Source organism: Stegostoma tigrinum, chromosome 35 (genome assembly GCF_030684315.1).
Source record: "Stegostoma tigrinum isolate sSteTig4 chromosome 35, sSteTig4.hap1, whole genome shotgun sequence".
NCBI classification, from domain to species: domain Eukaryota; kingdom Metazoa; phylum Chordata; class Chondrichthyes; order Orectolobiformes; family Stegostomatidae; genus Stegostoma; species Stegostoma tigrinum.
In genome coordinates this window covers 5,840,503-5,856,740 of record NC_081388.1, presented here as the reverse complement: position 1 = coordinate 5,856,740, position 16,238 = coordinate 5,840,503, and the positions used below count along the sequence as shown (strand labels likewise).

Below are 16,238 nucleotides of genomic sequence, written 5' to 3'. Positions count from 1 at the left end.
TGTACTCAACCAAAAATTTGACACACTGCATCCTTATAAGAGAGTAGTGCAAGCTCTTAAAGCTTGGTCAAACGTGATGGATTTTATGAAGCATCTTAAAAGGAGGAAATCTAGAGCTCAGGCTCCAGGAAGTTGTCAATAGTGGAGTGATTGGTATTGACATTGGGTTGTGCAAGAGGTCGGAATCAGAGAAATGCAGAGATCTTGGAGGGTTGCTGGGTGAGAAGAGTTGAGAATGATGCAGAAGGGCGAGAGCATGCTGACATTGAAGTAGAGGTGTTCCCAATAGGGGGCTAGTGTAGGTCAGGGAACATGGCTGATGGGCAGCAGCCTGCAGTAATGCGATGAGTTGGATTTGAGCCTGCAGCTCCCTCCCTTCCCCCACCAAGACCCCGCCACCCCCACCACCATGTCCATTCTACAGCAGCACCATCCAATAGTGAGTGCCATTGAACTACCCTCAGGCAGTGCGAGCTCCAGGGCACACCCCAATATATGTGTGACTGTCACTGATGGGGTTGTGGGGCTGCATTTGATAGAGCGGAAGTGGATTTGGACTTTGTTTAACTTTGAATTATTGGTTGGAGGAAGTTTAACGACACTTATTGTCACATGCACTGTATTAAAATCAGCTGGAAACATTGTACAGCTCCACTAGCAGTGGAGAGGCAAGTTGAGTTTCTAGATGGAGCACTTCAGAATCTGGAGTGGAATAACAAGGTGGTCACCACGGCATCACTGAGTGCTGAAAGAAAGGTTTCATCTTTGGACTGGGGCCCTCTAAAATTATTAGAATTGAGATTGAAGGTTGCACCTGAATCATTAGCACCTCCTTTAAGATCTTGGCGGACCTGTGTTGCGTGCTCGGTGTTATCAGTTTGATTAATGGACCTAAAATCTTAAAGAAGTGGTAGTGTGGTGAATTAGAAGCTGTAACTTCAGCTTACTGTTTACTCTAAATAACTGCTACTAGTTAACCCCTTCTGCAGCCAGGTGGTAAGGTACCCAATCTTCACTTAATGTCAGATTTATTGACAGATTGGAACATTACAAATACCTGCCTCCTGAACCAACACAGTGTCTCAACCTCTGTTCATAGACTTTTCAGTATCGCTTAACAAGCAAACTAATTGCTCAGACCTTTCGAGTATAGGAGTCGGAATGTCATGTTGAGGTTGTACATGACATTGGTGAGACCTCTTCTGGAATACTATGGTCAGTTTTGGGCCACCTTGTTATAGGAAGAATATCATTAAGCTGGAGGGGGTTCAGAAGAGATTTACCAGGATGGTGCTGGGAATGCAGTGTACAAGTTATAAGGAAAGGTAGGCTAGGCTGGGACTTTTTTCATTGGAGGTTAAGTGGTGGCTTTACAGAGGTTTATAAAAACATGACTATAGATAAGGTGTCTTTTCCCGAGGATGGTGGATTTCCACACTAGGGGGCGTATTTTTAAGATGAGATGTGAAAGGTTTTTAAAAAAAAACGACACCGGGGCAATATTTTTACACAGTGGAATGAGTTTCCTGAGGAAGTGGTGGATGCAGGTACGTTTATCTTATACCCCTCCAAATATTTCTTATTCATGAGTCAAATGGACACGGGTGGGACTGTTTTAGTTCCGGATTATGGTCAGCATGGACTGGTTGGACTGAAGGTTTTGTTTTTGTGCCGTGTGGCTGACTCTGGAACCAATCCATCAACAGTATCAAAGGAAACTAAATAAATTCAATTATTTTGACTGACAATGGTGCAGACAAACCAAACAGTTGTGGAAAGCCTGTAGTACCAGCAGGCAAGATTGTCTCTATTTAACCTTGGCATCGTTGAGATTCATTAGCGGGGGCTCTTGTGATGCATTAGGGTTAGATAGCATCCCTACTTCTGGAGCAGGAGAACCAGATTCAACCTTGTTCAGCACTGTAATAACTGAGCAGACTGATTAGAAAATTATCTCCATATTGCAAGGTCACTGACCTGAAACAAGACTCTTGTGGCACAGTGTCCCTACCCCTGAGCCTGAATGCATGTTTCGAAGTCCCACCTGCTTCAGAAGTGTGCAGTAGCATCACTGGGAGGTTGATTTAGAAAATATCTGATTCCCTGGCATTTCAGAGTATTCTAGGGCTCTTGTAGCGCAGTGATAGTGTTCCTACCTCTGGACTAAGCTGTCCTGGGTTCAATCTTTGATCAGGTTGATTAGAGAATGAATCTTTGCGGGGGGGGGGGGGTAGAAAAAGTACGTTAACTGTGATGGATTAGACTAGAGGTGCTGATGCAGCGTATTTATAATGTTCTTCTTCCAGAGTGTGTGCGTGTGAGTCCCACATTACACATCGATCCGAAAGAAACGCCACAATACAGGAACATCACACTAAAATTCTACAAGTAAGGCCACTGTCATTTTAAAACTTACAATCGAGATTGTTTTGCTTTGTTTTGTTTTGTTCAGTCCAACTTGCTTGATAATGGAGTACCATTGTGCATACCAAGGGTTAAAGAAAAGCCAGTATGAAACTGAATTAGAATAACACTGAACAGCAGGAAGGATCCTGAGGTTTCAATGTAGATTCTCAACATCGCCTAGTTTGAGGAAGTATGAGAAAAGGAAAGGCCTGTCAATCTGCTTTTACCATTCCAACCTCTTAAACTACCATTTATTAGGACAGAATTTCAAATCAAAGGATGGCTCAGTGTAAATATAACCAGGCAGAACTGGACAAACCAGATTAAACTTGGAGTTCAAACTCGGGGCAGGAGAACATCCCACAAGGATGCACACAGCTAAGGATTTGCTTTGTCTAGTTATCAAGGCAGAGATTGTGACAAGATTCAAGAGAATTCTGTACATAGGGACATGAGATTTGGGTGGGGCTAGATTCACTTATTTGTTCACGGGATGTGGACATCACTGGAAGGGCCCGTTCCTAACTGCCCAGAGGGCAATTGAGTCAGCCATGTTGCTGTGGGTCCGGAGTTGCACGTAGGCCAGACCAGGTAAGGATGGCAGTTTCCTTCCCTAAGGGACATTAGTGAACCAGATGGGTCTTTCCAACAATTGACAATGCTTTCGTGGTCATGATTAGACTCTTAATTATAGATACTTATTGATCTGATTTGATTGTTTGTAGTCACATGTACCTGAGTACAGTGAAAAGCATTGTTTAGTGAGCAGTACAGGCAGATCATAGCAAACAAGGACATACAGATCATAGGGGGCAACAGGAGTGCAAAAAGCAAGATTAGCATTAACAATATCAACAGTTTTGAAGTTACAGAGATCCATTCAGCAGTCCAATAACAGGGAAGAAGCTGCTCTTGAACCCGTTAGCACATGTTCAAGTGTGAATTCAAATTCCAGTGCCATGGTGGGATTCAAACCTGAGTCCCCAGTACACACTCTGGGTCTGAAATAATAGTCTAGTGAAAGCGCCACCAAATTATCACGTCCCCATATGACTACGACTGTAGTGTATCTGCTGCCAATGCACTGTAATAGGAAGTTAGTGCCACTGATACTGTCATTGTGCAGTTGTAATCTGCTGGAAATAGAAGAAATGTGTCCATTGTGGCTGGTGTCTATCCATCCTACTGCCTCCTTTGCTGCTTCCCTCATTCCTACTCATTGTAACAGGCACTGCTATTGTTAGATAGCAAACCTACACTTTGTAATAGGAGTCTCTCAACAAGTAGCTGAATTCTGAGGTCCACAGTCAGACACTGAGTATCTTTAGTCATCGGGTTACAACAGAAGTATATGCTCCTAATAGAGTGTCATATTTCAGGTGATTTAGGATAAGATGGAGAATGAAATTTTTGGTAACCTCAGACCATAGTGCAATATATCATAAGCATGTTTCTTGAAGACCAATTGCATTGCTCTTTAAAAGATGTGCCATAGCACCAATTGCTTCCCACTGGTCGTTACACTGTGACTATATGGACTAAGTGTGCCCTCTGCAGTTCGGGTGACAACAGACATAGCATTTAGGATCATTTGCTGCCTTGGAGGGCAAACACTGAGTTTTGGGCCAAGTAACCTGTTTTAAGTTGTGTATATCTAATTGCGCTGTCTTACATTGTCAAAGCTTTCTTACAACTTACTGTTTCATACGAATATTACATTTCCCAGGCACACAAGTGTCAAGCTGTTTTTAAGCTACTGGGTTACAGCAAAGGAGCATGCTTTCAGTAGAGTATCATGCTTCAGTTGATCCAAAGTAAGATAGGCTGAGATTGTTACAGCCTCAGGTCACACACTGTGATTGGGAAAATGAGCATTTTTGTTAAAGGCTGACAATGTAGTCACTTGAGATGTAACACAACAGCTATTCTCAGTAAAAAGATTTCACACGAATTATTTTATTAATTGTTAGGTGCCTTGATCTACCCATGCTTTCTTCTTATCGTGCTCCTATTCAGGTCTAGAGCTGGGTCAACACAGGCCAAGCAGGAAAGCTGACGTTTCGGGCCTAGAACTTTCTTCAGAAAATCTGGGTCCGAAATGTCAGCTTTCCTGCTCCTATGATGCTGTTTGGCCTGCTGTGTTCATCCAGCTCTACACCTTGTTATCTCAGATTTCCCAGCATCTGCAGTTCCTACTATCCCTGTACAGGTCTGTAGCCTTTCGCCCGACTCCAACTTAGCCTGGTTTCCCTATTGACACAGGTTTGAAAACCAAGTGGTCTCAGATACTGGAGGTGTGAGTGCAGCATTGCTCTCGGTTCATCCTGTCCAGCTACAGCATTCCATGATGATCTGGCAGTGCTGTTGAAGTCATTGATGCAGCCTTCAGTGACTTGCAAGCAAGAACTGCCCCGTGTGGAGTAAACTGAAGCAATATCTCTTTCTTTCAGTCCCTGGTGTGTTTTGTTAAACTGGGACAACCGAGTGAGGGTATGGCCCTGGTCGGTAGGTTCCTGACAAACAAGGGAGTTGAGGGTACCGGATGTAGGTATGAACAGAGTTGAAATCACAAACATCCTCCATAATCTTATCAAATGGTGCAGCAGGTTCCAGAGGCCAGTCGGCCTACTCTTCCTGATTTGTGTATCCCTGTGTTTGTGCGGTGTTGAGCCATCCAGAGTTGGCTGATAATTTATACTTCGCTGGGCAGCTGAAGGTTCTGCCAACAGAAGAGAAATATAACCCTTTGTGAGTGAGGGATCTGACAAGAGGCGAGGGAGGGGTTACTCACGGTTACGTTTAACTTGCTGTTGGTTGTTTAATTCTGCTTGAATGCTCGCTGTTCGCAAGTTGGCATCATAGAACTGTCTGGGGTGCACCAGGAGCCATTCTATCTTTGCCAGCTCTTCGAGGGAACCAGTTTCTCAGCGCATTTCTGTCCTGGGCACTAGACGTGAGCTACAGATGTGTGGCCCTTTCAGAATGCCGAAGATAGGAGGGGACCTATACTCCAGTGAGAGTCAGAACAGGCTAATAAGGGAGGTGAAGGTGGTTGGGGTATGTAGGAAAGTGGGGCTTGTTTGCCCCACTCACCTGATATTTCTCCATAAGATGTGCCAACGTCTGCCTTTTAAATGTTTTTGATACTTTTTCAAAACATACCATTGAAAGTATCTTTTGGGCAGTGTATTCTATATCATGTCGTGTCTCGGACATGATCTGTAATTGTTCTTGGCCTGTTAGTGATGATGGTCCACGCAGTCTTATCTTTGACATCTATAGTCAGCCTCTAAGCTGCTGACTAGTTTCACACTCTACCCCTGTGTTCAGCTGGGCCAATAGTTGACCATGGATTGAATTTCGGAAATTTTGGCTAATCACTGTGAATACCGACAGATGAGGAATGGAGAATTGCACTGTTGCAAGCAACCTGTTAAAACCTATTCTGAATTTGTGTTCTCAGGCTAATAGATGTCTCCATACTGTTTAAACTGAAGGCCATTAACATTCAGACCATTATCAACCATGAAATCCCAGATTGTTATACATTTCAGATTCTTGTAAGTATAATCATTATTCTTGTTTTTCTGAATAACCTGCTCCTCAGTGGCTAGCCTAATATTTAGCTCACTTTTGTGTAAACCTGTTGAAGAACCAGTAGGATGAATATAATAGGATGACCATGATGGAATTAATCTTGACTTGGAGGCACAGCTTAAAACTGAACTTGGGTCTACTTCCTCTCCTAGGACTGCAGTGGCTTGAGAAGACAGCACACTGCTGCCTTCATGAGGGCAGTCAGGAATTGCTGGCCCCAACACCATCACTCACATTCACAAATGAATTTTGGGAACAAAAAAAAATCCTTTGAACGTTTTGAAATTTTTTAAACTTAATGGTCGGCTCTGCCACTGTCCAGGAGTAAGGCATTTCATCCTTGAGGGAGTTTGAGGTTGAGGGAGTTTGTCAGGCTGCAGTATTTCTGTTTCTGGGTTAATGTATCATGGTGACCTCAATCTCAATGTTAGAATGATCAGGAACAGATGAAGCTTTGTCTCCTCTTAAAATTCCAAGAGGTTTTGCTGGAGTGGAGACAGAATGTTTCCTATTTTGGGAAGGGCAAAACTAGAGGCCGTGTTGGTTACAGAGAAGCCAGACAGGAAATTTGGAAGAAAATTCTTCACATGGCTAGAGGAGAGAAGGTGGACCATGCTACCAAGGTAGTGGTCGAGTTGAATAATACAGATTCAAGGGGACTTCATGCTTATGAAGGGTTACCCTACAAGTTAGGTGAAGACTCGGAAGTGGCTAACATGGTGTGCAAACACTAGCATGGCCTTTTTGGACCAAATGGCCTATATGTCCCGAGTCATGCCCACCACCGATGTCGGTCTCAATGGTCTATAGTTCCCTGGCTTTTCCTCACCACCTTTCTTAAATTGTGGCACCATGTTAGCCAACCTCTAGTCTTCTGCCACCTCACCATCTCTAAACAGCGGTTGATCGTTTGTTTCCCCTTCACTCATTCAGTGGCTAATTGTGCTGCCGGCTCAGACTGAAGGCTGCAGGTTTGATTCCCACTCTGAGCAGAGTTTGCTAATATCACCTGGGGCTGCAGTGGGTGCCCGCTGTCCCAAATCTGTGGAGGAGCATAGAATCAAATAACTTTCCTTCTGCTGGCTGTTGTCCAGCTGTGTCCCGTCATGCTTCTGGCTATCATGAAAAGTGAGAGCGAAAGGACAAGTTCACGAGCGGCTGTGATGGCCCTTGCAGTTGGATAGCTGATTATATTCTCTGTTTGGGTTTCTCAGTAATGTGGAAGGGCAGTCTGGGGCAAGTCGGGTTCAGTAACCCCAGTAGCTAAATGATGCAGTGAGGTGAAGGTGTTGCTTGTTATATGACCACTGAGTCTGTGCTTAATGAAGTTTAGAAGGATGAAGTCGGGTGGGGGTCTATTTGAAACTTAGAAAATACTGAGGGGCCTTGATAGACTGGATTTGGAGAAGATGTTTCTACAGCGAATTGAGGATCTGATCACATCCTTTTGCACTGGCTCTGCGTGAAAGGTCAGTCCTAGAGTACCGAGATGGAGTTATACATCACGGAAACAGACCCTTCGATGAGGAGGAATTCCTTCAGCCAGAACTCATTACTGCAGAAGGCTGTGGAGGCCAAGCCATTGAGTATTTCAGACCGAGATAGGTTGGTTGGTAAAGATTATGGTAAGAAGGCAGGAGAATGGGGTTGAGAAATGTATCAGCCAATGTCGAATGGCAGAGCAGACTCAGTGGGCTGAGTGGTCTAATTCTGCTCTTGTATCTTATGACACTGGGGATGGTGCTGATGCAAAATCTGACAATAACTAATTATTTCCCATTCCCTTTCAGATCCTATTTGATAATAAAGCGCACAGCGGCCGGATAAAGATCACCCTGGATAATGATGTGGTTATTAACGAATGTGTTGATCCCAGTGTTTTTGGATATGGTAAGGACATCTAATGGAGAGTCCTGGAGGCCTATCTGATACAGTCAGGGAGATAATGGAGCATTGGGATTGATGTGGGATTAAGTGCAGCCCACAGGTCAGTGATATTGACACGTCAATGGGAAAGGATTAGTTTGGGAATGACCTAACACATTACTCCTATCAGGCACACCTTCAGGTGTGACCAAGATTTGACCAAGCTCTAGATCACAGGACTGTCTTATAAGGCTGCTGTCAAGTGCCATGGGACATTTTGTTACACTGCAAACGCTATTCAAATGTTAGTTACTGTAGTACAGACAGCATAGACCCAAAAAGCTGTACTGTCTCCTGTAGCCTTGAGTGTTCTGACTTAACTAATTTATTGTATCTGTGCTAATGTTAGTTTCTCAGGATGAATTGCCACACTCTTTGGCATGTCCCATGGTGGAACCATGGCTACTGTCACCATGCCGGGAGCAGTTAGCTACAATGCCAGGTGCGCACAGAGGTGACGTGCAACCCTTACTGTTGGTATGTGATTCTAATGCCTGTGCCTACAGACGAGCCCTACAGGAGAACAGTTCCAACGGCACAGCTTATCCATTCGGCCATTCACAATGGCCAGGAACAACTATTCCCCTCTGTCTCTGCCAGCCTGTCGTGCTCTTTTCGCAGCCCAATAATAATATCAGACTAATCCCTGAAGTTGATTGTAATCCTGCTGCTACCTCCCAGCTAAAGTTCAGCTGGAGACTAGGACAGATTTGCATTTTGAAGTCACCTTCTCACATTGCAAAATGCTTTATAGACAGTGCACATTTGTAGTGTTCTCGCTGTATAATGTGGGAAGTGCTGCGATGTAATATACTTCATACACCTGAAGCAGGGGCAGACTGTGCCTCAGATTTAATGAATAAAAGAAAGGGCCTCTATCAAAGCAACACTGCAGTAGCATTAGTACATTACTGAATCTAGCTCTGAGAACATCTAACGCCTATCATGTTCTGTATTAAACAGTTATTCCCAGAAATTATGCCTGACTTTGGATTGACTTCCTGTGTAGTTTCCATTGCACGAAAGGTTTAACATTACTTGATGTACCCACCTGTCTGTTGTTTGATCCTCGACTTTTTTTTCCACCGGAACCCCCAGGGACTAGCCCCACACCTGAGTCTGGCTCCAAATCATGCCTCCAGGCATGCACCCCATCCTCTGCTACCTAGCTGCACGGTGGGAGCTGGTTCCACAGTGTTTTTTTTTATAAAATACTATTAGTTATTATAATTACTGGAAAACTTGCTGTGCATGGGGCTAATTGCAGAGCCCTACCAAAAAAAACTAGAACAGGGACAGTGAGCTGAATAGTGGAGTTCAATGCAACATCCTGGAATTGTAATAGCCTGTGACATTCTGAAAGGCTGTGCTGTGTCCTGATTACGCAGGGTTCATGCAGTAGTTTAATTCACCCTTCCCTGTTCATGTTTATTTAAAGAGTTTTTTTTTCCTTCTCTCCACCTGCCCTGAAAATGCAGCTAATAGTGATGCTGGCCGATTGGTCTTTGACATTTTTATCATCTTATTGTGCATGCTTTCATTTGTCCTGTGCACAAGATCGATCATCAGAGGAATCATGCTACAACATGTGAGTACATTTATGTTTGGGTTAATAAGATTGCAGGAGGCACAAAGATCAATGGAGTTGTGGATAGTGTAGAAGGTTGTCAAAGGATACAATGTGATATAGATCAGATGAAGAAATGGGCGGAGAAATGGCAGACGGATTTAATCCGGGCAGGGGCGAGGTGTTGCATTTTGGGAGGTCAAATGTTGGGGGGAAAGTGTACGGTTAATGGCAGGACCCTGAACAAAATTGATGTAAATCTTGAGGTTCAAGTCCATAGCTCCCTGGAAGTGGCTGCCAGGCAGATAAGGGATAAAGGAGGAGTCTGAAATGTTTGCCGTCATTGTTTGGGGTGCAAGTGTCAGGATGTCACGTTGCAGCTTTGTAAAACCTTGTCCTGGCCACACTTAACGTATTGCGTTCAATTGTTGTCACCACATTACAGGAAGGATCTGGAGGCTTTGGAGAGGGTGTGGAAGAGGTTTACCAAGATACTGCCTGGATTAGAGGATATGAGCTACAGGGAGAGGCTGGAAAGTCTAGGACTGTTCCCTCTGGAGTGGCAGAGAGTGAGGAGATACCTCCAGAGAAGTTTATAAAAGTTGAAATGCATAGATAGGGTTGACAGAATTATTTTCCCAGAATTGAAATGTGTAATACAAGGGGGCATACGTTTAGTGTAAGAGGAGTAAAGCTCAAAGGAGATGAGGGGCAAGGTTTTTAACAGTTAGGGATTAGTTTAATTTGGCATCACATTTGGCACAACATTGTGGTTCGATGAGCCTGTTCCTGTGCTGTACAGTTGTGTTCTGTTTTTGTAATGCAAAGACAGTGCCCCGAGAGGCAGAACCGACTCACCCAGCTTCTGGCCTAACAAACTCGAGCATCATCAGCTGACGTATACAGGGTGGCCCCATTCGTGATGCTGTTTGCTCAGCCTTTTAGAGCCAGAGCCTTAAAACGTAGAAATAGGCGTCTCAGCACGCCATGTCTGTGCTGACCGAAAGTCAAACTACACAAATCCTATTTACCTGCACTTGGTCCGTAGCCCACTATGCCTTGTCATTTTTAACTGCTCATCCAGATGCTTCTTAATTGTTATGAGTACCTGCCTCCACCACCCTCTCAGGCACCACGTTTCATATTTCTACCACTCACCAGGTCAGCAAAGATCTGCCGACACGAATTCCATGTTCTAGCTTTTGATCCGTAGCCCCGGAAGTTACAGCAACACAAGCAAGGGCTCGATGTAGCTGCATTCCCAGAGAAGGATAGAACATTCCGGAGTGGGGAGAGAGCTTGAAAAGAAAGTTAGGAAAGCAAAGTGAGTGTATGGGAAAACATGGGGGGTGGAACAAAGGAAAACCCCAAGAGTTTAAACTTATCTATATATGAAGACCAGGGGACTATGTAGAGGCCCATTAGGGGTATAGAGGTAGTCTGTACGGGTACAAGGATGTTCCTGTGATTAAGTGTATTTTCCACAGAGCTTAGGACTGGGGCTGTTGCTGTTTGTGGTGTAGTTAATGATTTGGACTTAACTGTAAGCACTATGATGAAGTTGTTTGTGGATGACACAAATTGTTCGAGTGGTAAATAGCTCAAAGGATAGAGTCATAGAGATGTACAGCACAGAAACAGACCCTTCGGTCCAACTCGTCCATGCTGACAAGGTACCCAGAATTAATCTAGTCCCATTTGCTAGCTTTTGGCCTGTGCCCCTCCAAACCCTTCCTGTTCATGTCCCCATCCAGGTCCCTTTTAAATGCTGTAATTGTACCTGCCCCCACCACTTCCTCTGGCAGCTCGTTCCATACACGCACCACCCTCCGTGCTGTAAACGGAGGGAAGCAACTGGTCAGATGGGCAGAGCAGTGGCAAATGGAATTCAGTCCAGAAAAGTGCAAGTTAATGCACTTGAGGACTAACGTGATTAGGGGACTGGAAAGTACTGAAAGACACTGATGTGCATATCCATAGGTCGCTGAAGGTAATGGCCAAAGCTTGAGAAGGTATAGGGAAACGTGTCTTTATTAGCGAAGGAGTATTGTTTCATGGAGTGTGGGTGTCGTTGGCAAGGCTGGTCTTTGTTGACCATTCTCTTATTTCCCTTGAATTGAGTTGGCCGAGCCATTTCGCAGGGCAGTTGAGCCCAACTACATGGTTGTGGGCCTGGAGTCACATGTAGCCTAGTTTGGATAAGGCTGGCAAGTTTCCTCCCCTAAAGGAATCTGGTTAACCAGATGGCTTTTTACAGAACTGGTGAAGTAGTTTCATGGTGACCATTCCTTAGACTAGCTTTCATCAGCTGCTGTGGTGTCACTTGAAGCAGTATTCTTAATACTTTCACCTGGTTCCCTAGCCATGCAACATTACTGCCGCATCATTGTCACCGATGATATTCAGCCCCCTTCTCCTCCTCTCTCGCCATGCCACCTACACAGCCTGTGTGAACTCTTGTGCTGGATCATCTGAAAGGATATTTATCTGCAATAAGACCTTTAGAATACCTGGGATCTGCATGCAAATGAAGATATCTGCAGATTAACACTTCCTGTTCCAATGCTGTCACATTCACCATTTGTCCCCACAGCAGCATTTCAAGAATGAATCTTTTTTTAAAAAAAACTGCATTCCAGCAAGTTTTTAAAGAGGCAAAAGCAGGTTAAAACTACCTGAGTTGTGTAGTTAAGTAGAATGTATAGCACAATGGTCTTGGGCAGTCCCTCGGGGTTGAGAATGACTTACTTTTACTCCAATTCAGTGAACGTGACTGGAATATTTGACTAAATTCTGGTTATGCCCCGCTCCAGTCTCTTCCCATTCTGTTTCACTAAAACTAGACATTGCGGTTCTGTTCTGTCAGAAGTGTTTTTCCTCTGTTTTGTGAATGTTAGGGGAAGCGCTTGCTGGCATACTTTTGAACTTGAATCGATACAGACCGGTCTTTACCTGAGCAGGATGATTAGAAACGAGGGCAAGTAATTAGTTATTTTCTTCCAAATTTGAAGAGATGATTCATGAACTTAAAAGTTGACATCCCAATGTACTGATTGATCAAAGTGCATAGTTTGATCTCCCAAATCCAGGAAGAGTAGAGAGGAACTGGTGAAAGGTACAGACAATATGTGCAAATCTACTCCAGTGGAGATAATCAGAAAAGATTGAAAGGTTTTTTAATATCTCTCAGCTTTTTGAGGATGACCTGATAGAAGCTGGAGAGGTATGATATCGAGAGAGGATATTTCACCTGAAACAGGATGTAACTCTGCATGGGGCATTCCTGCCCTCACCCCCACACCAGGCTGTGTACGAATATTATCCACGCTCTGTGCTCGTACTCCTGTTGGTGATGAAGCCAGAGTCTGGCAGGATGAGAGATTTAAAACTATTGGTCCCAGAATGAGACCTCATTCCCCCTCAATTCCTCTTCTCTGCAGGAATTTGGGAAATTCTTCCTGCTGAAACACGGGAATGAGGTGTCGTTCGCTACTCGCATGGAGTTTCTCAATGGCTGGTACGTTCTGCTGATCGTCAGTGACATTTTCACCTTCTTGGGGACAATCATGAAGATCGGAATTGAGTCCAAGGTAAAGGCGGCTGTGCCGTTTGTTTGGTCCCTGACCTAGCCCAGTGCTGGCCCATCACGCACGCAGTTAGAATTCCACCAAAGCCAATCTGCAAGCCACAGGAGAGCTCTCACTCATCGCTTGATGGAATTGCACCCTTAGTACTGAAATAAAAATAGCTGTGCATTTACACTCAACATGCTGAGCGTCAAGCTGGTCAGACTGTGAAAATGAGTATGTATGGGAGGAGGATTGTTAAATGGCTGCAGGAGTGAGTGTGCTGCAGTGAGGCTGAGAATGAAGTGGGGAAGAGTGTGACTAGTGCATTAGAGCAGATACATGATGTTGTAATTAACAGGAGTAATTGCATGATTGGTGATTGGATTTCCACAGTTCATTTTCATTCAGTGCACAGTGACCCCTGGGTATTGAAAGTGGTTCAGGATAGTCTTTTCTTGTCATATAATCGTTGGAGGTTTTCTGTCCACCAGCTGCTGATTTTATAACTGGAGTACTCTGGGTTCCAAATCTCTCTGACTCTGACCTACTTGGGTAAATTGAGACCAGACCTCAGTTTTGTGGTTAATACTGCCCCTTGGTGGAACCTCTTGGTACTGTACTGACACTGCAAGGAACAATAAATATTTATAAAATACCTTAAATATGTTGAAACATCCAAGTGTGTTGGCACCTCTCAAAGTTTATTACTTATGGGGTGAAGTCATTGGTTTCTGATGAAGTTTAGCAGCTGTCCTCGAGCAGCGATTGAAATGAATAGCTATTTAGGTTGCTGACTGTGTGCTAGTTCAGGGGGCCGTGTCGACCAAGGATGCACCTCCTAGTTTGCCAATACCACCTATTGTAATAGGAAGATTCTAGGAGTAGCGACTTGACTAGCCCCTCTCCCCATTCTGCATGTCCTCCAGATTATACTGTGCCAGTCTGGATCAGTTGGCAGTTCTCTGGCCTGTGTTGAAAGGTGGCAGGTTGAAGCTCTGGCCCACACGAGGCCATTCGGAGGTTGAAGCTCTGGCACGCATTCGGTCCATCGAGTCCTTTCTGGCTCTTTAAAACAATCCCGTCAGTCTCATTTTCTCCTGCATCTCTGTATTCCTGCAAGTTTATTTTCCTTGAGTAGGGATCCAACTGTGAGCCATCACTTCAATAAATAACCAAAAGTGTTCTCCTATCGATGAGCTATTAAGCTGAGGACTGCATCGGTGGTTCAGCTAGCTGTAAAACACAAATTCCTATGGTGCCATTTAAAGTCTTATGGTGTCCTGCTTGCCAAAAACTGCTTATTCATCTGTGCCTAGTTGGTGCTGATGGATTGCTGTGCAAGAGTCTGGACCAATAACGGGTGATTCATTGGCTGTAATACACTGTGCTCAGGCCCAGGAGATGTGCTAAGTACAAGCTTATTCATTTATATCCTGAGAAATGCTCAGATGCTGAGGTGTGACTAATAATGGTGAGCCCACCACACTGGAGGTGTTGTATACTTTGTCTGTTAATAAACCTCTATTTAAATGCCAGCTTTCATAACCTTAGGGTGGCCCAGAGTGCTTTCCTGCCAATGAACTACTTTTGGAGCATTGCCATTGTTGTAATGTAGGAAATCCAGTGGTCACTTAATACATTAGCAGCTGTCCTCAAGCAGCAAGTAAAATGAATAGCTATTTGGGTTGCACATTGCAAGATCTCACCAGCATCACTATGATAGACAGTCATGCAACACAGAAACAGACACTTTGGTCCAACCAGTCAAATCCAAACATAATCCCAAAATAAACTAGCCCCATCTGCCACCTCCTGGATGTGCCCCTCCAAACCTGTTCTCATTGCTTACTTATCCAAATGACTTTTAAATATTCTAACGGTGGCCATGCCCACTACTTCCTCTGGAAGTTCATTCCATATGCAAACCACGCTCTGTGTGTGTGTTGGGGAGTGGGGGACAGATGTGCCCCAGATGTCTTTTATTTAAATCTGTCTTCTCTCACCTTAATATGCCCTGAGCCTTGAAATCCCCCACCCTAGGGAAAAGACACTACCATTAACCCTATCTTTACCCCTCTTGATTTTATAAACCACTATAAGGTCACCTCTCAACCTCCTACATGCCAGTGGAAAATGTTCCAGCCTAATCCAGTCTTTCTATATAACTCAAAACCTTGCATACCCAGCAGCATCCTGGTAAATCCTTTCTGAACCTTCTCCAGCCAGGTTATAATATTCCTCCCTATAGCTGGGTGACCAGAATTGGACACAGTATTCCAGAAGAGGTCTTACCAACATCCTGTATAACCTCACCAACTAATTCACTTCATTTGATCGAAGGACAAATGTTGGCTAGGATACTCGAGCAAGCTCCCCTGCTCTTTTTGGAAATAGTGCCGTGTAATTTATTATGAGCCTAGAAGGCAGGCAAAGGCCTCAGGTTAATAATAGCCAAAACTAAATAAAATTTGACGATAGTATAAGGGTTTGATTTTATAGGCAATTGCTGTTCCATATCTAAACAAATCTCATCCATTCCAATTTCCTGGATTTCTTTTACAGAACTTTGCATCCTATGACTTGTGCAGTATTTTACTGGGAACCTCGACCCTGTTGGTTTGGGTTGGAGTTATTCGCTATCTGAGTTTCTTTCAAAAGTACAATGTGAGTATTGTGCCTCACCAGAGTGTAGGAAATTTCAGCTGTCTCCAAAACCGCAGATTAAAATGTGGTTCTGAAAGTTTCCCTTCTGTTGCTCAATCAGATTGTGGCCACTCTGTATCTGAACCTCATCTGCCCTGTCTCGTCCAATATCCTGAGCAGAAATACAGCCATCTCGGTTTTAATGTTTCAATTTGTCTCCAGCTTCAACAGCATTGCCTTTGAGGTGGGGGGTTGGAATGAGTTCTAGATTCGTCCTCCTTGATGTCACCTGGAGCATTCCAGCTCTAATTTACAGTTATGCCCCTTTCTCTAGGCTGTCAGTGCCAGAAGAAAAAATCACAAACTTCCACTGTTGCATGTTGATTCAGGGGTTAACACCACTTGGGTGACTATCTGTCTGTGTGGAGTTTGCACATTCTTCCTGTGTCTGTGTGGATTTCCTCTGAGTGCTCTGTTGTCCTCCCACAGTCCATAGATGTTCAGGAAAGGTGGATTGGCAATGGGAAATA

At 44.2% G+C, this 16,238-nt stretch overlaps 1 protein-coding gene across 2 annotated transcripts in view; it reads left to right on the top strand.

The window, feature by feature from the left end:
- Window positions 1-16,238, top strand: part of mcoln1a (mucolipin TRP cation channel 1a) — a 69,513-nt gene that overhangs the window by 41,930 nt on the left and 11,345 nt on the right. Inside the window, exons 5-10 of one of the 2 annotated variants that reach the window (XM_059639863.1) lie at window positions 2,307-2,388; window positions 5,870-5,966; window positions 7,794-7,893; window positions 9,408-9,517; window positions 12,937-13,086; window positions 15,628-15,729. In XM_059639863.1, coding sequence (XP_059495846.1) covers window positions 2,307-2,388; window positions 5,870-5,966; window positions 7,794-7,893; window positions 9,408-9,517; window positions 12,937-13,086; window positions 15,628-15,729 — 641 coding nt within the window. The remainder of the gene's footprint in view (window positions 1-2,306; window positions 2,389-5,869; window positions 5,967-7,793; window positions 7,894-9,407; window positions 9,518-12,936; window positions 13,087-15,627; window positions 15,730-16,238) is intronic. The other variant, XM_059639864.1, reaches the window with a different exon arrangement.